The following is a 26,957-nucleotide window of genomic DNA, read 5'->3' as shown; positions in this document are numbered from 1 at the left end:
TTTTGGTTGGTACAGTCTTAGACTTTTTTTAAATCACTTTTCACATCACTGTCACAAAACCCAGCTCCGCAGTAATCGGGCGTTGTAGCACACCAGGGAGGCATTCGGCTTCTCCTGGTGGGCCCGATGATGAAGCATGTCACCAACCAGGTTGGTGAGTGAGGGCTTCCAAAAAGTCCCTAAAAGGTTTCCACTGTGTCCTTGACAGGGAATGTTTTACAGTCTTTGCCTCTGTGTTCTAACACAGACCTCTTCGCGTATGACACTCTTTCTTTGTTTGATATATTCAACCCGGGGGACTAAGAGTGCCTCCTACCCTCTCTCTCTAATTGTTTACTAGTATGGAGATGTCAGTCACAAGAGGAGTACTCAGGAGAATGAGTAAGCTTCAGAAAGAATATGGACTTAAAAGAGGAGAGAAAGAGAGGGAGGGATGCAGAAATAAAAATATAATTGGTAGATTTTTGACAGTGAGAAAAGTAGATTAGGTTGTGACCAACTGCTTTTTGTATGGTACACATTTACCTTTTAAACAAAAGGAGGTTTTCTATTGGGTGATTTTCAAATTGTGCTGTGGTCCCGCATGAGTCTTGTGAGAGTCATTAACAAGCATCTGCAGGCTCGGGATACCCACTAATTATGGTGGGCTTTTCTGGCTCTCGCGAGAGATTTTGAGAAAGAAAAAAAAGGGAAACCTTACAAACAACTTTGGTCATGAGACTATAGGGTAGCTCTGAAAAGAGCTAATTTTGTTAACAGTTTTCAACAGCCATGAAATAAATTGTGTTTTCTGACATTTTAAATTTAGTTTGCGTTTTAAAACTTTTTAATAGGGTAGGAAAAAAACATACAATTTGAAATGTGAAAAAACAACAACATCTCCTTAACCCCTGCAGCGCTGGTGACAAAGCCAGTTCGTCATGGGCGTTACCTGCGCTACGCGGATGACGAGCTGGCTTTGTCACAAACCGTGCATTTTTGAAATTCCAGCGCACAGCGGGAAAACGCAGTATCGCGGTAGAGGTTAAAACAAAAAAGATACAATTTGGAAAAAACTGTTAAAAAAACTAGCGCATAGAGGGCCATTTGTGATCTTGGACAAGCTTCTCCTGAGTAGACCAGCTTGCCTCTGATGACAAAATGATCTGCTCACCCAAGCACGCAAATAGTGCTTTGTTCAGGTAAGCAGGAGTATTGTCTGCTGCTGCACATTCTACCTGCACAGGCATAGTACCTTCTATAGCAAATGATGTGGAAGCCCCTGAAGAGTTGTCTAGCTCTACAGCATGAGCCGACTCTGCCCGAGGAAGCCTTTGCAGATGCATAGATCTGCGGTGTTTACACATGCCTGTGGTACTCGTACTGTACTGTTTATTTCTGTTCCCCGGCTAAACAACATCTTGCAAAGTTTACAGATGACGTACAATACAGAAACTTTCTTGTCACCTGGCCACATTTTAGAGAACTGACATACAAAGGATTCCTTGGGAGGCTGAGGTGGCTGAGCTGTTGCAGCTCCCCCTGGCTGCTCATCAGAATCTGATGAATACATCTTTGTGTTGGAAGCTAAACAGGAAAGGAGAGCAAGCCAGATATGTATACCTTCTCCAAAATAAAACAGAGAAATTAACTAAAAACAATGGAATCTTCTTTTTCTAAATTAGACATCCCTATGAACCAATTGCAATCCTTCCTTAGGGTGTGGTTTCGCTCCTGGATCTCTCGCAAGACTCCAGTGGCCATCTCAGGAGAGCTCAAAAATATTATTGCTGATATATTTCATGGAACAATTCATGATCAAATGTTCCAAGCTAATCAACATCTGTAATGTCTTAATTTGTTCAGAATTACAAGAAAACACTGTCATTAACCTAATCCCTCATTCACCACCCTGCGGGTAGATAATGAGAGCCGACCAGGAAGTACAGCATACTCCGAGTCCAGGCAGGAGATTATGTTCGACTCCTGCACTTCTCGCGAGATCATAAAAATAATATTGCTTTATGTATTCAATGGAAACATCATAATCAGTTTTACTAATATAATCAACATCTCTAATCTGTTACTTGGTTCACATTTGCAGGAAAACACTGTTCTTAACTGAATCTCAAATATCGCGAGAGTTGACCCGGAAATTCACCCCCCTCAGAGTCCATGCGGGGAGATTGTGTGTTTGCAACCATATTTTAATGATTCTATTATGACAGATTAACATTAAATAATAACTGAACACCTGAAAAAGAACTCTAAACAGAAGCCTAAAACAAGATATAGAACTCTAGTGAGTAATCACACACTTAAAAATAGATGCATATAATGAAAGTTAATAGTAAACAACAGTGTCTCCCAAACTGTGGTCTACGGACCCCCAGGGGTCCGTGACACATTCCCAGGGGGTCCGCAGGCAGCAGTTTTAAAAGCACCTGAAAATATCTTGTATAATTAGCAGCTTTCGAACAACAATAAAAGTGTCAAGATAACACCAGTGATTAATGTACCTGCTGGGGAGAGATGAGAGTTTTGTCCAGTGGCAGCTTTGAATTATCTAAAGTAGCACAGAGGGTTAACATGCCTACTGCAAAGAACATGTATAACGCATTTTAAAAAACAGAGAATATTTTGGTGTTGTGCAGTTCACAAGTGACAATCGTCATCTATCACAATGACCTATAAACTGTCATCAAAGAGCTGCTTGCAAACTGCAAGGTACAAGTAAGTGACCTGTTTTTCCCAGTCTTTCATTATCCTGATACTGCTAAAAAGGTTTATTTGGGTAGAAATACATTTTTATTGTTGAAGTCAATGCTAAACACTGTGTTATGTTCTGAATCCTGAGTTTGTGCTTTGCTAGACTAAGCACTATTTAGAAATGCCTATCAGTATGAATGACGTGAATTCTGCCCCTTGTAGTCCCCTTTGCCTTATGTGACATTTACATGTATGATTCACTGTCTCTATATGTGTGTGATGTAAAGTGCTCTCTCTCATACAATGGTATGAGAGATGCTATAATAACTTTCATACATGAGACAGAGGGGCTATGGAGAGATTAGAGGTACTGTTGGAGGGTGATAGTGGGGGAATCATTGAGGAACCCCAAAAAAGATTGTCATATTCTGGTGCATAGTAAGGACTTAATTTATTATTCTGTAAATGCTAATACAATTCAATATGTAATGATAACTGTGTTTTAGACTGCAATATTGTTTCCTAAATGTTTTTTTTGGGGGGGGGGGAATCCAAAGCCCTCTTTGTAGTGGTCAGGCTCACTCACTGCACTTGGTGTGTACCCTATGGGGACTGGTCTGAAAACCTTTGCCAGGGCTGCTTTGGGTTTTCAGTCTGGCCCTGGCAGGAGCTAAAGCCTCGTACTGCGAAATAAAACCAACAATTTAAAAGTTAGTCGCGGAGATGCAGCACCAACCTTCCCATCAATTTTCTTCATTTTTTCCAAATTCTTTCAATATTCAACAGAAGTGGTAGAGAGAATCGTTGGCCTCCATGGCTTAACAACACACTCCGCCACTTCAGAAACGCAGGGCTGCACCTATAATAACAAGAATATGATGCAGCCCTGTGTTTCCCCTACGCTCACACTAAACTTAACATTGTGGCACCAATGCAGGCACCCTTGCACCATAGTGCAAGGGTGTCTGTTTGCAGGGGAAGATTGTTTATGTACAGTAAGGTCCCCCTTCCTGCACATAAACAATTTTGAAATGCAGTTTTGTCACTTCTATATGTGCTGCTTAATGCAGCACACATGGAAGTTACAAAATGTCTTTTTTTAAAAAGATTGTTTATGTGCAGGAAGGGTCATCTTCCTGAACATAAACAATCAAAGGCGTTCGCTGCCTCCCATTTGCGCTGCCCTTGTTAGGGGTAGTGTCAAAATCAATGGGTGTTGAGGTGGAACGCCCACCGCAACACCCACTGCCCCCCCCTTTCACGCTAAGCATTGGGTGAAAGGGGGTGTTATTTACTATCCAGCGTTAAGCCATGTTAAGTGGCTTAACGCTGCATTGTAAATAAAGCGAAGCCCCTGTCGTCATGGGAACTTCGCAAAAAGTGACGTTCTCATGGCGATAGGGTGGAAATAACCCCCTAAAATACTTGCTTATCCGAGTATTTGTTTTGTGTGCACATGTGTGTTTATTGTTTTCGAATTACTGTTGTAATGTTTTAATTGTAAATCCTACAAATTGCGTGGGGGTCCCCGGCTTCCAGTGGTGACTCAATGGGGGTCCGCAGGAGTCAAAAGTTTGGAAACCACTGCTATACAATATTCAAAACACTGATAAATAAAGTAAAACCATAAATTCATAAAAACAAATTCATGATCAAACAAATAGATACAGGACACCAGATGGAGACATAAAACTAAACCCAAGATAAATATCTTAAAATTCCAGTACAAAAATAATATTCTTATTAAAAAAGTGATTACATTTCAACATAGAAGTTGCTAATATCGTACCCAATCATAAACAAATGAAGAAGCCAATGCTACTATTTGAACGGATCATCTTTAGCTTAGAGGTAGTGATGTAAATCCTCACAAATGTTCATCCTCTGGGAGCCTTAGTGTCAAGTTCCAAGATATATTTAGTTTCTAGTTGCCTAAGCAACTTCTCCCTGTTGCCTCCTCTTTTATTAGATGGAAATACTATCGATTACAAAGTATTGTAAGACATTAAGGTTGTTATCATGTTCTGTCTAAACATGCCTTGCAACCGGATAGGTGGGATCTGAGTTCACAGTTGCTCTTAAGTGTTGTAATCTACGTGCATGTATATATATTCCACCAAAGCTGACCTCAGTAAAAAATCAGCGGGACGCATGCTCCGGGCACAAATGAAGGATTTATTTGGTTCATCACAAACGCACTCCTGTAGTCCGTGAAACGATATGGCAGACGCGTTTCAGGCCGAACTGGCCTTCATCAGTGCCGGTCCTACAGGCTAATGATATTTCGTGGGCTCCAGAGACCACTCCCTCAATAGCAGTCTCTCGACTCCTCCTCCCACAGGCAGGTGTGTTAATGGCGCTGCGCCTCCCAGGAGCAATGCATGATGGAAGTTGCAGTCCACGAGGTCCTGCATACAATTGTATGGGGCACAGGCCCAAATTAATGTCCCCAATTTCTTGGCGCTTTACTGCATTCCACCTCAGAGTTCCTGGGTATGATGTTCCGGCCAATACCTTCTTTTGTGCCCTTATCAGGCAGCGTGATGCTGCCTCCTCTCTCTCCTCACGTAGATACACCCCATGTGGAGAATACATATTTAAACTTTACAGAAACACATTGTCACTGGATGATGTCATCAGTGATGTCATTTGAGTTGTCATCGGTGATGTCACTGACCATGTCATGAATGATGTAATAAGTGATGTCATCAGCAGTGCATTGCGGGGTCACGAGTTATAGTTAGCTCAACTAACTATAACAGATGAATTTCTCTGGTTTTGTACGAGTGAAATGTCGAACTAACTATAACGTCCCTGAAACCTGTGTTTTTTTCAGTGAATTTTTAAGGTTTTTTAAATGCTAATTTCTAACTATAAGTTCCCTAAAACGTATGTTTTTTGCAGTGAACTTCAAAGGTTTTTGAAATGATAATTTCTAACCATAACGTCCCTGAAACCTATGGTTTTTCAGTGAATTTCTAAGGTTTTTTTAAATACTAATTTCCAACTATTCATACAGTGGTAGGACATGTGCAGCAAGAGGAAGAAATGCACAGAAAGAAGCAAGAGAAATGCAGAAACAGGCAACAGAAGTCCAGAAAGATGAAGAAAGGTACCTAAAGAAGCAAGAGATATACAGACAGACCCAACAGAGTTGCAGAAAGAGGCCTTGTTGCAAAGTCGTCCTGTGCCTCCAACTTTTTGCTGACTGGTACTGGTGGTAACTGACTCTGACTAACCAGGCCCAGAGCCAGTGCTATCCTGAAAGACACTTAGAATACAGTGAAAACACCTACATACATAGGGTACACTATGGGTTGCGGTACCCCTGTGATTGGCATGACCTCCTCTGTAAGAAGCAAGAGAGGTGGAGAAATATGGAAGATGGTACAGAAAGAGGCAAGAGGGATACAGAGATTTGCAAAAGAGGTACAGAAACAAGCAAGAGAATTGCTGAAAGAAGCACCAGAGGCATAGAAAGAAGCAAGAGAAGTGCAGAAAGGGAAAAGTGAGGTGAAGAAAGAAGCAAGAGCAGTGCAGAATGAACCAACAGAGGTGTAGAAAGATGCAGGAGGCGTTCAAACAAAGGAAGTGAAGTGCAGAAAGAGGCAAGAGAATTGCTGAAAGAAGCAACAGAAGTGTAGAAAGAAGCAAGAGAAGTACAGAAAGAGACAAGTGAGGTAAAGAAAAAAGCAAGAGCGACTGCAGAAAGAACCAACAGAGGTGCAAAAAGAGGCAAGAGGGGTGCAGAAAAAGGTAGAAGGGTCCACAAAGAGGCAAGAGATGTAAAGAAAGAGGCCGGAAGGGTGCAGAAAGAAGGAAGAAAAGTGCAGAAAGAGGCAAAAGAATTGCTTAAAGAAGCAACAGAGATTAAGAAAGAAGCAAGGGAAGTGTAGAAAGAAGCAAGTGAGGTGCAGAAAGAACCAACAGAGGTCTCAAAAGAGGCACGAAGGGTGCAGAGAGAGCAGGAGAAGTGCAAAAAGAAAGAAGCAAGAGCAGTGCAGAATGAACCAACAGAGGTGCAGAAAGATGCAGGAGGGGTTCAAAGGAAGGAAGAGAAGGAGGAGAAGGAAGAGAAGTGCAGAAAGAGGCAAGAGAATTGCTGAAAGAAGCAACAGAAGTGTAGAAAGAAGCAAGAGAAGTACAGAAAGAGACAAGTGAGGTAAAGAAAGAAGCAAGAGCGAGTGCAGAAAGAACCAACAGAGGTGCAAAAAGAGGCAAGAGGGGTGCAGAAAAAGGTAGAGGGGTCCACAAAGAGGCAAGAGATGTAAAGAAAGAGGCCGGAAGGGTGCAGAAAGAAGGAAGAAAAGTGCAGAAAGAGGCAAAAGAATTGCTTAAAGAAGCAACAGAGATTAAGAAAGAAGCAAGAGAAGTGCAGAAAGAACCAACAGAGGGCTCAAACGAGGCACAAAGGGTGCAGAGAGAGCAGGAGAAGTGCAAAAAGAGGCAACAGAGGTACAGAAAGAGGCAAGAGATGTGCAGAAACAGGCAGGAAAAGTACAGAAACAGGGAACAGGGTGCAGAAAAAGGCAAGAGAGGTGCTGAAAGAGAAAGGAGGGGTGCAGAAAGGAGCAAGAGATCTGCAGAAAAAAAGTAACAGAGATGCTGAAAGAGGCAAGTGGGGCGCAGAAAGAAGCAATAGAGGTGCGGAAAGGGACAACCGAAGTGCAAAAAGAAGCAACAGAGGTGAAGAAAGAGGCAAGAGAGGTGCAGAAAGAAGAGAGAGCAGTGCAGAAAGAAGCAAAAGGGGTGCTCAAAGAGCAGAGAGGGATGCAGAAAGAGGCAAGAGCAGTGCAGAAACAACCAAGAGAAATGCAGAAAGAAGCAATAGAGGTGCAGAAGGAAACACGAGGGGTGCAGAAAGAAGCAAGAGAAGTACAGAAACAAGCAACAGAGGTACAGAAAGAGGCACAAGTGGTGCAGAAAGAGGGAAGAGAGGTAAAGAAAGAGGCAAGAGAGTTGCACAAATAGGGAAGAGGGTGCAGCAGAAAGAGGCAGGAGGGGTGCAGAAAGAAGCAACAGATTTGCCGAAAGAGGTAAGAGAGGTGCAGAAAGAAGCAGTGAAGTACAGAAAGAGGCAACAGAGGTGTAAGTAAAGGAAGCAAGAGAGGTACAGAAACAGGCAGGAAAGGTACAGAAAGAGGCAAGAGAGGTGCATAAAGTGAAAATAGGGGTGCAGAAAGAAGCAAGAGCCATGCAGAATGAACTAACAGAGGTGCAAAAAGAGGCAAGAGGAGTGCAGAAAGAGGTAGGGGATGTGTACAAAGAGGCAAGAGAGATACAGAAATACAGAAAGAGGTAGGGGTTGCAGAATGAAGGAAGAGCAGTGCTGAAAGAGTTAAGTGAGATACAGCAAAAAAGCAAAAGCAGTGCAGAAAGAACCAACAGAGGTGCTGAAAGAGGTGTGAAGGGTGCATAAAGAGCAAGAGAAGTGCAGTAAAAGTTATCAGAGGTACAGAAAGGCAAGAGAGATGCGGAAACATGCACAAAAGGTGCAGAAACGGAACAGGGGTACAGAAAGAAAAAAGAGGGGTGCAGAAAAGGGCAAGCGATCTGCAGAAAAAGCAACAGAGGTGCTGAAAGAGGCAAGCGAGGTGCAGAAAGAGGCAATAGAAGTGCAGAATAAAGTAACAGAGTTACAGAAAAAGGCACGTGAGGTGCAGAAAGAATGAAGAGGCATGCAGAAAGAAGCTACAGAGGTGCTGAAAGAGGCACGAAGGGTGAAGAAAGAGGCAAGAGAAGTGCAGAAAGAACCAAGAGAAGTGCAGAAAGAAGCAACAGAGGTGCAGAAGGAGGCATGAGGGTACAGAAAGAAAGAAGAGAAATGCAGTAAGAAGCAACAGAGGTGCTGAAAGAGGCACGAAGGGTGCAGAAAGAGGCAAGAGAAGTGTAGAAAGAAGCAACAGAGGTACAGAAAGAGCCAGGAGTGGTGCAGAAAGAGGGAAGAGAGGTATAGAAAGAGGCAAGACAGTTGGTCAATTAGGGAAAAGGGGTGCAGAAAGAGGAAGGAGGGGTGCAGAAAGAAGCAACAGAGGTGCCGAAAGAGACAAGTGAAGTACAGAAAGAAGCAAGTGAAGTGCAGAAAGTATTTACAGGAGGTACCAGGAGGGCTTCTTGGCCCCGAAAGTCCCTCAGGAGTAAATTGGATTTCATCCCCCATCCCGTAGTCTGCCAGGAGGCACATTTACAGAGTGGTGAAGAAAGGGAGGCATTGCCTCCGAAGACGTTTTAGCAATCCCACTGTGTGGGACTTACTGGAGGTAACAAGAGGGGTAGTTGACCCCCAACGACATCCTTGGGGGCCAACTACCCCTCCTATTACCTCCAGTAAGTCCAGCACAGCAGGTCCTGGCGCACTGCTGCTCGGGATATGAAGTCCACTTGTGTCCTGAGGTCCTCAGGACACAAGAGGACCTCGTTGCTCCACCAGCAGTGTGCCAATAGGTGCGTTTGCAGAGTGGTGTAAAAAGGGACATGGCCTTGGACCACCTCTCTTCAATCCAGCTGTGTGGTGCTTTCTGGATGTACCTGGTGGGCTAGTTGGCCCCCAGGCACCCTCAGTATTCAAGGGGACTTAATTCCCAAACTTAGAACATGCCAATGGGTGCATTTGCAGAGTGCTGCATGGAGGGAGTGGGCACTCCGGCGAGATGCCAGCTTTTTAGAATAAATGTGTTAGAAGGGGGGCTCTGTGGCCCCCCTTCTTTCCATCTTTTTTGGGCCCTGGGGGACCCCATCACCCAGGGCCTGCCAAATGTAATTTAAAAAAATGCGGGAAGGGGGCCGGGCTGCCTCACTCCCGAGGCCAAGTTTGGCCCCGGGTACCCCATTCCACTGGGCAAGGCCATTATATTCTTATATTTTTTTTTTAAAGAGGCAGGCCGTGCAGCCCCCCACTTCAGGTCATTTTTGGCCCCGGAGACCCCAACCCCGGGGCCCGGCCATTTGCTTTTTTTATAAAGGGAGGAGGGCCGTGTGGCCTCTCCTCCTAGGCCACTTCTGGCCCCAGGGACCCTAATCCCCGGGTCCGGCCCTTAGCGCTAGGGACCATGGGGGGAACCCGAATGCCCCGCGGTCTCAGCCGGCTTCCTGCCTCCTGCGGGAGGCCATATTGCTTTTAAGCAAGGGGAGCTGCTGAGAGGCAGCTCCCCTTGCTCAAAAGCAATCCTAGTTTGCTTAGTCGAAGCGAGAGCAAGTTTGCTATGATGCTCCCACCCTGCCATAGCAAACAGCAATGTCCCAGGGTTGGGCACCCCTGGACATTGCAGGAGCTCGCCCCAGGGTTTGGCGGTGGCCATGGAGAGCTCCAGGACGGGGACCATGCGGCCACCCTCATTTCACTTGCATAGCCCAGGAAGGTGGTTGTCCCGGGGGCCCCCACATTCACATAATTTGTGCCCTGGGAGGTGGTGGTCCTCGGGGCAGTGTGGGGAAGCAGGACCCCGACCACACAATTTTTAATTACTGAAGCCCCTGGGAGGTGGCAGTTACTGGGGCTTGCAGCGGCCCGTGAAGATTCCCACACATAAATAAAGATTGCTCTGGGGAGGTGGCGGTCCCCGGGGCAGTTTGGGGGCAGTAGCCCCCTACACATTTTTTAAATGAAGTCCCAGGGAGCTGGCCATCTCCGGTGCTGCAGGGGGCCATGTGCCCGCGCATAAATAATAATGCCCCAGGTAGGCGAAGGTCCCTGGGGTTGCAGGGGCCCTGTGGGACCCCACTACATAAAACAGCATTGCCCCTGGGACCTGGTCCACCCGGGGGCTTTTTTGTTTTTTCGTCCAAATTCGCGCACCGAACGTGAATTTGCCCGTTTTCTGAAGAAAAAAAAGCCTTCTTTTAGGCCTGGGGGTTCTTGTGGGACCCCCTATGCAGGTGTCTCTACCCTGCCCCCTTTTCTTGTTTTTCAACCTTTTTTCCACTGTTTTCTTGTGACTCTGTTACCAAGTCACAAGTTGGCTCCCAACACTTTCTGGTTTGGAGTGTTGACAGCCAATCAGAAGTCAGTTCGTGCTCGGAGGAGTCACGAATCCTCCACAGTGCTCAGATATATACATTTTTATTTTTTTTATTTCTTTGGAACTACTGAACCGATTTACATCATTTAAAAAAAGCATATTTTCTGGACCAAGACCTACATTTTTACCAAATTTGGTGTAATCCCTTTTCGCAGTTAGAGCTGTAGCTTTGTCTAAAGTTCCAATGGAAATTAACAATGGGGAAAACGTGTTTTTGGACCCCCATTTTTTTCTCGCCCCTGCTGGACAAATCACCTCCAAACTTTCAAGACAGGAGCTGAGCTGAATGAATCATTAGTTTTGAAAATTTTGCGAAGATACGTCAACCAGAGCTAAAGATCTTGGCAAATCAAAAAACGTGTATCCTATGGGTAATAGGTCCTAACTATAACTACCTACTGGTGACCGCCAGTAGGTAATATATAGATGTTTATATATTACACCACAAAGTCAAGTATTCTGCTAATCCACCATTGCATAACTCTACACCGTCTACTTTTACCCAGGAATGGCCAATTTCACAGCTTTACTGGTTCTCCACATGACAGAATAACATGAAAAACGTGCCACCCAATTTTTGATGCCACACATGTCCACCTCCATCCAGCATCAGAATACAAACCATAATAAGCTACAAAAATGAGAGTTATGTAAAGAACCAAACTTATAGACATTAGCCAGTGTCACCTGTTCACTGCTCTCTATGGCACTACTATACCACCTTTAACATGCTCATTAGTCAGAGCAGAATTTTTCAAAGATCATTTCCATCTGCAGTACCTCTGGGATTCAGGGATTTGGGGTATGGCTATTCTGCATGGGAATACATTGCAATTACGCCCTTAGGAATTGAAGTAGTATAGAAAGCCCCAGGTTACCGCCAAGTGGTGGATCCAATAGCCTGCAGTCCTTGTGGATAATCCAATTGTTGACACGGCGTGGCGGCAAAATACCTCATCAGAAGGTACCAGCCAGGGTGAATTATGCAGCCTGCTGCTGAAGGACGTCATATTCGTTGCAATAAAGTAAGGTGTTATACACTGAAAGAAGATTCCGCTGGAAGCATATTCATAATGTAGCGATCTAGTGAAAATGTCCAGAAAAGCCTATAAAAAGACAAAAAAAGAACTCATCAATTCAGCAAAGATGTAGATGGAGTTGTATAAATACTCAAATCTAAAGAAATACTATATTCTTCTTATCTGTATTTACAGCTCACTGAGGTGCAAAGAGGCTGCTAAGATCTGACAGCTGTTGCTTCACCCCTGCGTATTACAATACAGTGAATTTTTTGTCTCAGTACTGGTCTCCGGTGAAAATGGCAGCCAGCTGTTTAGATTGGTTGGGTTCAAACTGAAGAAGCGTTGAAATCCTGTGAACTTCCAAACGTCAGGAGTAATTATAGCACTACAAGAACCTATACTTCTCATCAGGCCCGGTTCCAGGAATTTGTATTTGGGTGGGCCAAGGGTGCATTTGGGTTGGCCAATGCGGGCCCAATTTATAACAATTCTGAAGGTAGAGTACAAGCCCTAGAGCTTTGGTACTCACAAACATGTGCCCAGGGGCCACAAAGTACGGTCTGTGGTGTGAGTGAGTGCCACACAGATGCCAGCAGGCTGGCGGTAGGGGGTCTGGGTGGGTCAGGGACTGTGTAAGGAGGTCTAAAAAATGTGCAATAAACGGGCAAACATTTATTTGCAGGTTAATAAATACTTGCCTGTTTATTTTTTCTGAATATTAGTGTTCAGCAACTAAACAGCAGCCCGTGCTGCTGTTTACCAGGGTGGCCGCATGTAAAGATCATACTTTGAGTATCACTGCCCTAGAGTTACACATGGACATTGATTCACCAAAATGCCTGGGATAGCAAGTTATATCACACATCCTTGACCTTAATGACATGGCAAGAAGTGACATCATATGAACTTTGGCCCTCAATCTTCCTACAAAGCGATGTTACATCACCTTAACCCTTATAACACCAAAATAATTGACATCGCTGAAGTTATAATAAAAGCCATAAGAAAAACATGACTAATACAATAACTGAACGTTGAAAAAGGTGTGTTTTAGATACTACTTTTATTAGGATGCTGATGTCATATGAAGGAGATCATTAATCATTTTTCTTAGTTTTTCATGAAAAAAATATGTGTTCACCTAAAGAGGATAGTTCCACATTGATTCTTAGATATGGGCGGACATTTATGATTCCCTTGTGGCTGCTTATGCAATGAGGCATGCACTGCCACTATGGGAATATTATAACGTATGCCACATCCTGCAGTATATTAACGTTGTGCCTCATACACAGACTAAAATACATAAACACCTTTAGAATCCACATACAGAAACAGTCGGGTCTGGTGGACAAATGTGTCCACTGTTGGGGCCTGTATTCGACCTCCTGGTCACAGGTTCAAATCCTGGTGGGTCCACTCAGCATTTCATCCTTCTGAAGACAGTAAAATGAGTACCATTGAGCTCTGTTATTCAGTGCCAAGATACCCTTGGGTGAACGTGAATTTTACAAATACACGATATGTTAGATAATTGAGGTGCAAAAGGACGCTCACAGCTCTGGGCTCCGGGGCCACTGCACTGCTGCATCATTGGCAGGTAACACCCTGCCCCCACTCACCCATACACACCACTTAACAGCAGCTTGCCTCCGACATGAGATACGACTGCCACACTGCCGTTTTCTTCCTACATGAATATTTTAATGTCTCAGCCAGTGTAAAAATAGAGATCATCCCCTTTACAGTGCCTACTTAGATAGAACAGTATTTATAAACACAATGCACTTTAAAATGTGTTCTAGAGGTTCCTTAGTTACACCTGACTAGGGTTGCTATATGGCCGTTTTTTTACTGGCACCACCGGTATTTTAATGTCCCAGCTGCTACAAAAATGAGCAAAACCACCTAAACCAAGAATATTTAGTCCTTATCTGTACCTAATTCAAACAGCAAATATAAATGGAAAACACTTTGAAATGGATTCTAGTGCTGCAAAGATTCCTGACCATTAAATATAGTATAGTCATGGTACAAATGTATACATACAGTTTTATTCATTGTTCTATTTAGTATCATGTCCATGCCTGGGCACACTCTTAAAACTACAGCAACTGGCCGATATTTTCTTTGGAAAGGTGACAACGCTACCCCAGATTGATAATTAATGTAAACGAAGAGAAAAAGCATCACCATGTTTGGCCGTCCTCATTGCCTCTTCTACTGACTAGGAGGGCCATCGATCATGCTTGGGTGGGCCTGGCTCACCTTGCCCAACTGCTGGAAACGGGTCCTGCTCTCCATTCTGTAGTGTAAACAAGCTTAAATTGTACCACTGGGCTCTTAAACACTATTCAGCATTCTAATGCTTTCAAGCTGGGTTTGCGCTGTATTGCATACTTATACTAAAAGAAAAGCTGAGTCTGAGCATAGGGTTATAGGGCTTATGTTTAAGAACAAGCATTGGCAAAACCAATAGGTCTCGCCTGTCGCATCAGTACTTTAGCTTGGTGGCTTTGCCAAAGTTTTCTTTTTTTTAAACTTTTTTTTTTTACTTTCCCAGTTGGTTGCTGTGCTTGTACATGCCCGGGAGGGCATCTTGGAATCGCTTTACAAACGGTTTAGATAAAACAATCCAAGATGGTGGCCATCGTGAAGTGCTTTTTCTTTTGGGCTACACCAATACAACACAGTTACAACAATCAAAAGCTCTGTTTATTTAGGAACTTTGATTTCAATATTACAGCAGTTGTACAATTGTAATGGTCGATGAGTTAGAATGTAAATGCGTGAAAACTGAGAGAGAGTTTCTAATGGTCAGAGACCACATAAGTGTTCTGGTATGTGTATTATCAGTGGCGGCTCCTCCGCTAAGGCGTAGGAACATTGCCGCACTGTGCAAAAGGAAAAATAAAATGACAATAAAGTTTAGTTATTATCATTTTATTTCTCCTTTTGCATGCAGTCAGTGGCCTCGTCCAATGTGATGAATTTAGAAGCTGGTGAGATGCACAACTGAGTACTCCTCATTTTTGTCAACGCTTGCCATCTTCAAAATAATGCAGACATGCATGCTTGATTCGTGCTCCATCCAATTGTGCACAACGTAACAGAACACAAAGGAACCTCTTTTGGTGCCTTTTCAAGCTGCACAGACGAAACACTGAATGAATCCAATCAATCGAATAATAATTTCTTATACTTCTGTTTGTCCATATTTTAATCAATATCATTTTCACCAAGTTTACCAGTTCTTTCAATTTATTTTACTTATTCACATACAATGCGAAGATGTTCACTCAAGCACAGGAGGCGTGATGGTTTCCATATGTCACGTCTTTATTAAATTTACCCAATGCATTTCGGGAAAAAAATCCCTTCGTCAGGAGTATCTAAAATGCAAAACTTCATAAACAAGTCTATTAGCATAGTTGTTACACATCTATTTCACATAACAAACGTATTCAATTCTCTGTACACTCTATTTTTTTCTATTTATCAGTATATCAGTTGAATATCAATTGCTGGCAATTGCTGGCATCATTTTCATAACAGATCAATCACCACATTCCGACAGCGATCCCTTTCCTAAAAGGCCGACATAATTTTCAAGTGCCCTAAGCAGGTTAAATCTCCTTCTTTTAACTGAAAGTTCTCCTGCGTGCATTCAGTGCACCACTACAATCCCTTCACCAACTTAACTTCAGAAGCGCTTACCATGACATGTTGATTTATATCCATTTTAAAATAACCACAACTTGCCTAACAACGGCTCTTCTTAGACAAGCATATTAAATACGGGTGCTCACATCTATCATTTCAAAAGAGTGTCGAATCATCCTTATCTCTCTCAGTGAAAGCAGAATCAATGTAGGGCAGGGCTGGCCAGAGCAGGGGAGGAGTGGTTTGCACTGCATAAGTGCGCATGACTGTTTGGCCAGCCCTCTTGGGCCGGCCAAACAGCTCATGCGCATTTTTCTTGTTTCCCACCAGCCTGTAATGTACAGCCTGGTGGGGAACATGCACAGGCTCCGTGTCCCCGTCTGAGCTCCGAACCACGTCACTCAGACCAATCACTACGCTGCATTGCAGCATTGTGATTGGCTCAGGGGAGCTTCCTGCTGCCTGCCAGGACCGGAGCCAGGAAGAAGGAAGAGGATGGAGGAGAGGCGGCGGCCGGCCGTTCCAAGGTAAGTGTTTTTTTTCTTAATTCCCACCTGCCCCACCCCCCTGTCTGTTAGTATCCACGACTGTGTATTATGGAGTGCCAGGCTGAGTAAGTATTTAAGTGTATGGATTAATTGGTATGTAAGAGATTATCTGAGTATGTGTCTTTGCAAGTTTCAATTAGTGGATGATTGTTCAAATGAGTGTCACAGTCAGATGAGGGATGTAAACCAAATGTCTTGTGATATGAACAAAGCTAGTGGATTATCTTGTACCTTTGGTGCTGTGAATATTTGGGCACATGTAGATAATTTGCTCATGTTCGATAGGTTATCCTTTACTATGCCGGCCTGCATTGAAATATTTTGACATTGTGCTCAGGACTATAAACTTTAACAACATATCTCAAAACGGACAACCCAGTACAGTAACCAGCTAAGTGGACTATGAATATAAGAAATACCACAAGCATTGGCAAAGCAAATAGGTCTTGCCTATGCAAGAGCTTTTGGCTTTACCAATATGTTTTAGCAATGTTGTACAAAGTGGCTGCTGTTCAGTATTGCTAAAAGCTAGTGGGGTAAAGAAGAGTGTTGTAAAGTAGAGTATAGTAGAGTGTTATGGAGTGGCGTGGAGTTGCGCACAATGGAGTTGAGTGTCATGGAAAGGAGTGAAGTGGAGTTTCATGGAGTAGTGTACAGTGTTGAGGAGGGAGTAGCGTGTGGTAGAGTGGAAGGGCATAGCATTGAGTGGCGTAGAGTGGATTACAGTGTCAGAGTAGAGTGGAGTGGCATAGTGTCGTGAAGGGGTATAAAAGAGAATAGAGTGGCGTAAAGGGTGTGAAGTAGAGTTTTGTAGAGTGGAGTAGATTGCCATAAAGTGGAGTAGTGTTGTCATAGAATAGAGTGGAATAAAGTGGTACAGAGGGAGTTGCGTAGTGTCACGTAGAGTGGAGTAGTGTCATAGAATAGCATAGAGTGCTGTAGACTGCTGTAGAGTGGAGTAAAGTGTCAGTGGAGCAGAGTTTGATGGAGTAGAGCATCATATAGGCTAATATCGTGGAGTAAAGGGTCATAGTATAGAGTGGAGTGGAGCAGTCTAGAGTGAAGTGGCGTAAAGCACAGTGGTACAGAGTAGATTGACATAGAGTGAGTTGGTATTGAATAAAGTGGTGTAGGATGCATTGGCACAGAGTGCAGTGACATAGAGTAGTATAGAGTGCAGTGGGATAGAGTAGAGCGGTACAAAGTAGATTGAAGTGGCATAGAGTGCAATAGAGTGGAGTGGCGTACAGTGAAGTGGCATAGAGTGGAGTAGTGCAGGGTAGAGTGCAGAGGCTTATAGTGCAATGGCGCAGGGTGCAGTAGAGTGGCATATAGTTGAGTGGTGCAGAGTGCAGTGGGATATAGGGCAGCCTTGCAGAGTAGAGTATCAGAGTGCAGGGTCATACAGTGATGCAAAGTAGAGTGGTGCAGAGAGCAGTAACATAGTGTAGAGTGGCATAGAGTGCAGTGAAATGGCATAGGGTACAGTGGTGCACAGTAGAATAGCGTGGCATAGAGTGCAGTGGCATATAGTAGAATGTTGTAGAGTATAGTGACGTAAATTGCAGTGGTGCAAAGTAGCTGGCATAGGGGCATTGGCATAGGGTGCATTGGTTTTGAGTAAAGTGGTGTAGCATACATTGGCATAGAGTGCATTGGTTTTGAGTAAGGTGGTGTAGAATACATTGGCGTAGAGAGCAGTGGTTTAGAGTACAGTTGCAAACTGTAACCTGCAGAGGCATGGAGTGAAGTGCTGTTTAGTGTATGAGAGTGGTGTAGAGTGCACTGGTGTAAAGTAGATTTTTTCAAAGTAAAGTGAAGAGTTGTAGAGTAGAGTGGTGCAGGGTAGAGTGGAGTGGTATAAGGTACTGGCATAGAGTGCATTGGTGTGGGGTGCAGTGTGGCATAGATCGGAATGTTTCAGCGTAGAGTGGAGTGGTGCAGGGAAGAATATAGTTGTGCAGGGGAGAGCGCAGTGGCATAGAGTATAGTCGTGTAGAATGACGCAACATTGATTGCAGTGGCGCAGAGTAGATTGTTTTAAAGTAGAGTGAAGTGGGGTAGAGTGGAGGGGAGTGGTATAGAGTAGTGGCATAGAGTGCATTGGCATAGAGTGCAGTGTTGCAGAGTGGAGTGGCGTAGAGTGGAGTGGAGTGGTGCCGAGTGGAGTGGCCTAGACTGGAGTGCCTAAGAATGCAGTGTTGCATAGTAGAGTGGAGTAGAGTGCACTGGCTTAGAGTAGAGTGGTGCAGAGTAGAGTAGAGTGGCGTAGATTGCAGTGGTGAACAGTAGATTAGTGTGGCGTAGAGTGCATTGGCGTAGAGCTCAGTAAAGTGGCACAGAGTGGAGCCTCTTTGAGTCAGAGAATGAATAGAAAACAGGAGAAGATGTCAGCTGACGGGATGCCAGGCGCCCTAGGGAGACAACACAGTATTCCTGGTATCATGCCCTGTCCCTTATAAATGAATCACTCTTGGACTCGGTATAAGAGCCTAAAGGCCCTGGCGCCTGAGTGCAGGGGCATCCTTGACACTAAAAGGCCTGCTTCCACCATCTCCTATGAGCTGGTGTGGCACTTTTTGTCAGGGATGTGTTCAATGCAGAGAGTGGTGCTGAAACAATTTTCAGAGGGAAGGTGCTGGCCATAATATCACTGACTTGCTTTATAAAAGCAAGCAAGTCTTTATTTGTATGTGCTAGCAAATCTCTGGAATACTGCGACCTTCTCCACTCACCTATACCCTAGAAAGAGTAAAACAATTGAAAATTACAAAGTACTGGAAACAGGCAGAAAGGACTACTAAAAACAGCGACACATGCTTAAATAATTAGAAATACTTAGTCTCACAAAGGTGCATGTCAGGACACAGTTTGTAGCCCGTGTTATTGTTAATTCTCAAAATGAAGTTGATCAGAGATGTATGGAGGTTCTGCAGCACCCTCCACACCCCTACTTCCAGATACAGATGTGAGTTGCCTTATGCTCCCATTGTTTTTGTCATCTTCTTTATTAGAGGTGCTAGTACAGAGATGATGACAGGGTGCATGTTAACACTACTTTTACCATGACTTTAAATACACGTGCACCCATTATGCCTGGCATGGCTCTTTGGAACCAATACAAGACAACTCCCATGTTAGGGCGGAGAGGTTTTGGCCTGATGTACCTGAGGAAAGCCAGCTGCACCTGCATTTTACACGCCTCTCAGCAGATTACCAACAAGCTGCGCCCACTCTCTCTAGTAATAAAGCACATGTAGTCCATTAGCTTCTCCTCGCAAACTCAGTGGATGCCTTCTGCTTATTCAGCATTAGTGACTAACTGTTAGTGGTTTATTGCTTGTTACGTGTAACATCTGTATCAGCGCTCCTATTGGCACCCGGCTGCATGTATGCTCTGTTCTTGCTCCCTCATACAAAGTCCATTTAAATGTGGTTGTGTGCTAGAAAAAACTCTGTCCTACCTACCCCCAGTATCCAGCAAGATTGTCACATACATCCTGTCACTTTGAAGTCAGAGTAAGAAAAATAAACAAACGACCTTGTAAGGCAATGCCTGAGATTTGACCTCTGTCTTTGAATGCACAGCAAATGGGACGAGGTAAAAACAAGATTTACATACCTGTATACAGAAAGGGAGCACTGGGAAGGATAAGACAGTGCCTGTCATTTGACCTCAGCCTTTGAATGCTCAGCAAACATGACGAAATAAAAACAAGATTTAAAGACCTATTTACAGATAAGGAGTTTGTGGAAGAACACCATAAATACGGGATAGCCAATGGGAGGGATGAACTGAACCTAGACAGCCTAAAGCAAGTAAAGCCAGTGAATGGAAAGCAAGAAAATGTGAGTTACAAACCACAAAGCCAATAGTAAGAACACACGCAACACATACCTAGGTCAACTTTCTGTCCCCATGATGTCTTTAGCAAATGCAGACAGTTGCGCTGTCTGGTAGGTTAAGACCTAAAAAGGGGTCTGTAGAGGTGCTCAAAGCTACCAGCTCACTGAAAACCATAAACTGCCCGCCTATCTCTCACATTTCTTCATAAACCACACTGCTAAACGCTGCATCTCATGACACAATAACCACACCTCAGTGGTCCTCTCTCATAACATGGAAACACTTCCCACACAGGAACAATACAAAGACAACACACTTCAAATCAAACACCCTACACTATGTAGCATACTACCCGTGTAGGCAAGCACTTCAGAACCCCACATAGGGATGTTAAGCTCTATATAAATATTGCAATTCAATACAATACGGTACAGTACAATTTTAGTTTAGCAGGTCCATGAAACATTTTTTGGAAATGCGCAGATTCTTACAATGAAGCAGCAAACATCTGAAAATGAGCGTGATGATGCAGAATCCTACATATAAATGTCACATTTCAATTATGTTGTCAAGGAAAAGGTTTCATACAGAAATTTTCTGAAGCAACTAGCCTTTAAACCCCTCTGTGCGGAGGACAGAATTGTTCCATCCTCTACCACGGTGGGCAGTCTGTTTATAGCAGAGGGATTTATTTTTTATTTTTCAGCCTCTGGAGCAGGGGAACAGCTTCCGCTCCCGCCCGAGGCATTTTCTGAGGTTTTTTTTAGGGTAATGACGATCGGTGCACATGGCGCACTGACGTCATTACATTGAAAGTGAAAGGAGACGATTGGCTCTATGGAAAAAAAAGTGTCCGTTTTTGGTGGAAATATGTGCTGTGTCCATGTTGCATTTTGGGTCATTTTCTGTCATGGGCACTAGGTTTACCCAGACAAGTGAGGTACTGTTTTTATCGGGAGGCTTGGGGGAATGCCAGGTGGAAGGAAGAATCCCCCCTTCCAGAAATGTGAGGAAAATCTATTTTTTCAGTCATAGTTTAAGGTTTGCAATGGATTCGAGGTAATGAAATGTGGTGAGAGCCATGCAAGTAAGACCACTCTGGATAGCCCTAAGTGTCTAGTTTTCAAAGATATATAGGTCGGCTAGGTTTCCCTAAGTGCCGGCTGAACTAGGGTCCAAAATCTAAGGGAATAAAGAATAGTAGAACAAGTGCTGTTACCAATTGTATTGGCCCTGGGAGGCTTCACCTGATTGGCTGAGTTCAGAAGCTCTGACCAGGTCCCCAGCGGGCCCTGGGGTGGGAGCCCCCGTCCTGGGCTCCCTCCTCCAGCCAGTTGTACCACAAAGGGCCAGAGATGAGGGTCCATGGGGCCCGGGGAGCCATCCCCAGCTTTGCCGGGTTCAAAAGCTCTGATAGGGCCCCGGGGTGGAAGCCCCGTCCTGGGCTTAGTCCTCCTGATTGCTGCGTGGCAAAGCGCCCGGTATGGGTTTTTGTGGCCCAGGGAAGCCTACCCTGTGTTTCCGGATTGAGGAGCTCTGACCAGGCCCTGGGCTGACAACCCCGTCCTGGGCTCTGTTCTCCAGCCTGCTGCACTGTGAAAGGGCTGGAACGGGTTTTCATCGGGCTCGTGGAGTTTTCCCCTGCTTAACTGGTTTCAAAAGCTCTGACCGGGGCCCAGTGGGCCCTGGAGTGGGGTCCTACATTCTGAGCTCTGTCTTCAGGCCTGCTGCCTGACAAAGTGCCGGGGACAGGTCCAGCTGGCCCAAGAGGCCTCCCAGGTGCAGCTGGGTCCAGTAGCTCTGACTGGGCCCTGGGTTGGGTGGTCCTACCCTGGGCTCCATCCTTCGGCCTGTCGCATTGCCCGGGATGAGGGTCCATCAGGCCCAGGGAGGCTTCCCCTGCTTGGCTGGGATCAGACACTCTATACAAAGGGGGCCACTGCATGTTTGTGGGGCACCTGGTGCTAAATCATTCGTAGACTCCCTGATTCTGGGTCAGGATTTCATAAGTAGTAGAGCAGCTACCTTGCTGCAATATACTAACAGTCATATTTTCAGCCAAGCTTTTCTCTCCGTCCATGGGTACCCGAGGACCTGAGAAAGGTTAATCAAATAGTTGTCCCATGTTGCCCAGTTGTACCAAATCCAGCGGTAATTCTTTACCAGATTCCGCATGATGCAGAATGGTATACAGTTATAGATATTTGTAATGCATTCTTTACTGTTCCATTGCATCCAGAGAGCCAACACATTTTTGTGTTCAGATTCCATGAGCGTATCTTAGCATGGTGCCGTATCCCTCAAGGGTATACAGAAAGCCCATCTATATCTATTTTTAATCAGTTGCTAAAGAAATCCCTGGAAAATCTAGATTTGCCTGGTAAATCGACATTAGTGCAATACATTGACGATCTCCTTGTTGCTGCAAAAACACGAGACAACTGTGTGACAGACACCCTTACTCTTTTGAATCATTTGGCAGATGAGGGACATAAGGTGTCACCTGCAAATGTACAGCACACCAAAAAGGAAATGATTATATGACTAAAGGAAATGCATATGCAGATGAAATCGCCAAATTTTGTGCGAAAAATAATATGTCCATTAATCGGGAGAAAAACAATGAACATGTTTTGAACTCACTTATGCTAACATCTGTAGTTGAGACATGGCAAGGAGTAGAAGATTTACAAGATGAGGCAGATGATGAGGAAAAAGACACATGGTTAAAAGCAGGTTGCAGACAGTGAGAGGAAGATGGCATTTGGGTTTACAAAGATGACAGACCAGTAATGCCAAACTGCATGATTGCTGACATGGCCCGAATGTATCATGGTCCAGGACATTTAGGCAGAGACTCAATGATTACGTTGTTTAGGCAAACATGGTTTAATCCAAACTTCAGGATTATTGCAGAGTCCTTTTGCCAGAGATGCTTGATCTGCCAGCAGATCAATCCAAACAGAAAGACAGTTGTAAGCTTGCGAAACCTAGGACAGGAGGGTGGTCCTTTCACCAGGTTAAAAATGGATTTCATTGACATGCCTCCACACAACAGATTGAGATATGTCCTAGTGATTATCTGTCTGTTTTCAAGATGGGTGGAAGCGTTTCCGACTCGCCATAATGATTCAGTTACTGTGGCAAAATTGCTTCTGAGGGAGATCATACCTAGGTATGGATTTCCAGTGACGGTCGAGACTGATCGCCGGCACACATTTTGAAAACAGATTGTTACAAATGATTTGTGAAGCACTCGGTATAAAACAAAAGCTGCACTGTGCTTATAGACCAGAAGCGTCAGGTGTTGTTGAGCAAGTCAATGGTACAATCAAGAATAGGCTTTCTAAAATGTGCTTGGCTACAGGAATGAAGTGAACTGACACACTTCCACTTGTCTTAATGTCTTTGAGAAGTACTCCAGATAGAAAAACTGGTCTAAGCCCTCATGAAATATTGATGGGCAGAGTAATGAGACAAGTATTTGTTCCAGTAGATAAAGTGCTTAGCATTAATGGAAGTGCAATTATGGACTACTGTAAACAATTGTCTGATGTAGTGACTTCTGTGTTCCATCAGGTAGGAACTGAAGTACTTACAAGAGAAAAAGAACAGGCTCATGATCTTTTGCCAGGAGACTGGGTGAGGACAAAGGTTCATCGAAGAAGAAATTGTCTAGTACCCAGGTGGCAGAAAGCAAGACAGGTGATTCTTGTCACAACAAATGCAGTAAAGTGTAAAAGTCTGAAAAGGTGGATTCATGCGAGTCATACCATTCAAGTACCACCACCTGAGAATTCTGACGAAGAAAGTGATACAACTGATTCAGATTCTGAAGAAGAACCTGAAAGAAATCCAGATCCTGAAGATCGACAAGAAAGTCGACATCTGGAAGATTCAAATGCGAATGAGGCATTGAATGAAAAAGATTTAGAAATCGTGGTAGTAGACTCTGAGAAAGAAGAAGATCTGCTAGAAAAAGAAGCAGAAGAGTCTGAAGTGAATCAAGATCAGGAGAGTATTGAAAAGCAGATTGGAAGCTCTGGAAGAAGGGACGAAAATTCTAAAACTGGTGGATTGGAAGTAATTCAGGAAGAAGAAGAAGACAAATTACTAAGAACCAGCTATAAGGATGATGTTCCTAACAGAGTGAAGCCGAGTAAAGAAGTACCGGAGTCTAGAATTCAGATCTCAGAAAGCAAAACTGATGAAAGTGATGAAGAATCTAAAATAAAAGAATTTAGGAAAAGAGCGTGGAAAGCTGAATGCAATCAAACTGAGCCTAAGAAGAAACTCTCAAGAAAAGGAGATAATTTGCCAAATGAAAATGAGGGCCTGAAATTCAAATTAGTGAATAAATCAAAGGAACAGGTTGACGAAATTTCAAGTCAGAAAAGGGATTTAGAAAAGAAAAGTCAAGCAGGTGATTAGCAGTAGAGCAAAGAGAGTGTTAAAACCAAATCAGAAGTATAAGTCTCCTGAGTGGATGTATATAATTATCCCACCAGTGGTGGAAGTAAGCAGTAGTAGCCAATAAGAGATAGATGACAATAGTGACATTGATTGAGCTTGTTTTCATATTAGATTAAAAGGTGTAGGTGACATAAGGTCGAAGAAAATGTGTAAGGTGACACAAGGTCGAAGAAATTGTGTTAGCTGGAAAAGCACATTGATGTAAGACGTAAGGTCGAAGAAAAGCTGTTAGAGGATTCTTTAAAAAAAAAAAGAAAATAAGGGGGTATATTATATTTAGTGATTTTTAAATTTTTGTTTTTGTTTTTTCTGAAAGGCTCTTGTGTCAAGTAAAAGATGCCTAATTCTAACAATAATTCGAGATGCTCTATTTTAAGAAGATGTTGCAAAATGTCTTCTATTTGTGTGATTCTAATAATTTTGGTTTGGCTCATTTTAGCTGTCATTTTCCCTTTTGGAATTGACAAGGAGATGTACAAAGCTAATATGACTAGTAAAGTTGAGTCTAAACAAGTTATTCATGATGTAATGGGTAAGACAAATAGAGTCATTGAGCATAAACCAGAGATCCACCAAGATAGATCTGTTGGTGATTTTTCTAGTAATACTTTTTCTAGACTTTTATCTGAATATGTTAAGGTGATGAATGTGAAAGACTGCTACACCTGTGTGAAACTTCCTGCTTCTGTTTCGGAAGAGGTTACATATAATATGCTTCCCCTCACTTATGGTATTACTTGTAGTGTAATAGCTAGTTTGTTTTATAAAACTGGACGCCTGGAGTATTATTAATCAGACTATGATGAGATTTTTGCAAATTTAAAGATTGACAATAGCTTAAATAAACTGACTAATGAACTTACTTACGAATACGCATTTAGAAACAATTTAACATGCAAATTGAGAACAGAAAAAAAGTCTCTCTTAAACATGGTTGAGGAGAGAAGAGCGATTTATAAAAGGAATGAGATGCTGAAACAAACTAAATCTAAGTTTTGGCAGAGTGAGGATGAAAAGCTTAATGGCAGAAATGAAAATGTAGCAATACACATAGATAAACCTGTTAGTGGAAAATTGTGCATAAGGAGAGATAACACTCAATTTGATAATTACTTTGTGGGAGCTAGTCAATGTGAAGATACCTATCGTATTCTAGGAGGGTGGGGATTTAAAGGTGGAAAAGATCCAATTTCTCCTGGAATTTATTTTGTTTGTGGGAATAAAGCTTACTTCAGTCTTCCTGACCATTGGTACAGGACATGCTATATTGGTTTAGTTTTTCCCAAAATGTTTCACATATATAGAAATTCAGAAGGTTCATTTGAAGTTGGCAAACACCTGAATAGGTACAAGAGGGAGAGTTTTTGAGAAATTTTGGGAGATATATTTGGAGCAATTATACCTATGGTGGGAATGACCCTGAATGCAAATAAAATCCGAAAAGTGTCTACAATTGTGGACAGATTGTCAACAGACACTGCAAGTGGTTTTCAATTAGTTGATACTGAAATTATTATATCATGCGCTCAATGGTTATACAGAACCGTCTTGCTCTAGACATTCTGCTAGCAAAAGAGGGAGGAGTTTGTGGAATTTTGCATGTCCAGCATTGCTGTACTTATATCCCAGATAAGAGCCAGAACATAGAGATGTTTATCAACAATGTTACAGAATTACACTCAGAGATAGAACCCTTAGAAGAAGATCATTTTTCAGAACGCTTGAGCAAAAGATTTGCAGCAATCAGAAACTGGTTTCATGAGATTGGTAGTTCAATCATTGGTAAAATACTTTATCCTGTAATAGTTATAGTATTAGTGACACTTTTGCTAAAAATGAGTTGCATGATACATAAGAGAAAGAAATAAGTGAAGGAAAAGAAAAGAATTTATAAGCTCAGAGAAGAACATGAGAAGGAAATAGAACTGGAAGAGATGCGTAGAGCTCAATATGAGAGTTACAGACGACTGCTGAATCAAAGGTTTAGAAATACTAATACTGTGATTATTCAAAACATGATCAATATAGATAACATTTTTCCTGAACATTTTTGGGTGTGGTTTGGTGATTATGAAATCACCAGATGAGGGAGTTGATGGAGCGAGATATTGAATGAGATTTTGTTCAAACTCGCAAAGTTAAACTTCCATAATAAGTATAACAGTACTAATAGCATGTGTTGAAATAAATAACCAACCTAGTTTTAAAATTGCAGACACTACACGCGGGACTAATGTGCTTTTATGTTGCATTTGCAAGTACGTAGAAAAATAATAAACTAATCTTGTCTATTGTTTTTGTCAGTATTAGATGCGGCTGCTTAATTAATGGCATGTGCTATTTTATTTATGTGCAATATGTTTTGTTGTATCCTTTCTGTGGCAAAAACTCGTGGAGGATTCTTATGGCCTGAAAGAAAAAGGTTTTTATGAAAGCTGCTTTTTGTGCTTTGGCTAGGTAACATAATTAACCCGGTTAATAATTAGAAGAGGGGGTGGGTAACAGAATGGGTCTAAATTCTCTAATTAATTGATGTCTTGTGTTTGTTTAAATACTAGTTTCCTGAGAGGCCTTTTGGGCCTACAAAAGGATGGTGTTTATGAAACCTGTCCATAGAAGAGCCTTGCACACTCGAGAAGTGGAAAGTTTTACCACGTTATCAATTTTGACAGAAATTACTGTTGAATAAAAGACGTGC

The 26,957-nt window shown here is 43.0% G+C and overlaps 1 protein-coding gene across 1 annotated transcript in view; it reads right to left on the bottom strand.

The window, feature by feature from the left end:
• The window catches only part of LOC147674136 (inactive hydroxysteroid dehydrogenase-like protein 1), a 522,374-nt gene that overhangs the window by 91,663 nt on the left and 403,754 nt on the right, over nt 1–26,957 (bottom strand). Inside the window, exon 4 of the mRNA XM_086946470.1 lies at nt 11,585–11,812. Coding sequence (XP_086802596.1) covers nt 11,585–11,812 — 228 coding nt within the window. The remainder of the gene's footprint in view (nt 1–11,584; nt 11,813–26,957) is intronic.

This window comes from Lissotriton vulgaris, chromosome 12 (assembly GCF_964263255.1).
Source record: "Lissotriton vulgaris chromosome 12, aLisVul1.2, whole genome shotgun sequence".
Classification (NCBI taxonomy): Eukaryota; Metazoa; Chordata; class Amphibia; order Caudata; family Salamandridae; genus Lissotriton; species Lissotriton vulgaris.
Note: the sequence above shows the minus strand (reverse complement) of the source record. Positions and strands in the feature narration are given on the sequence as shown.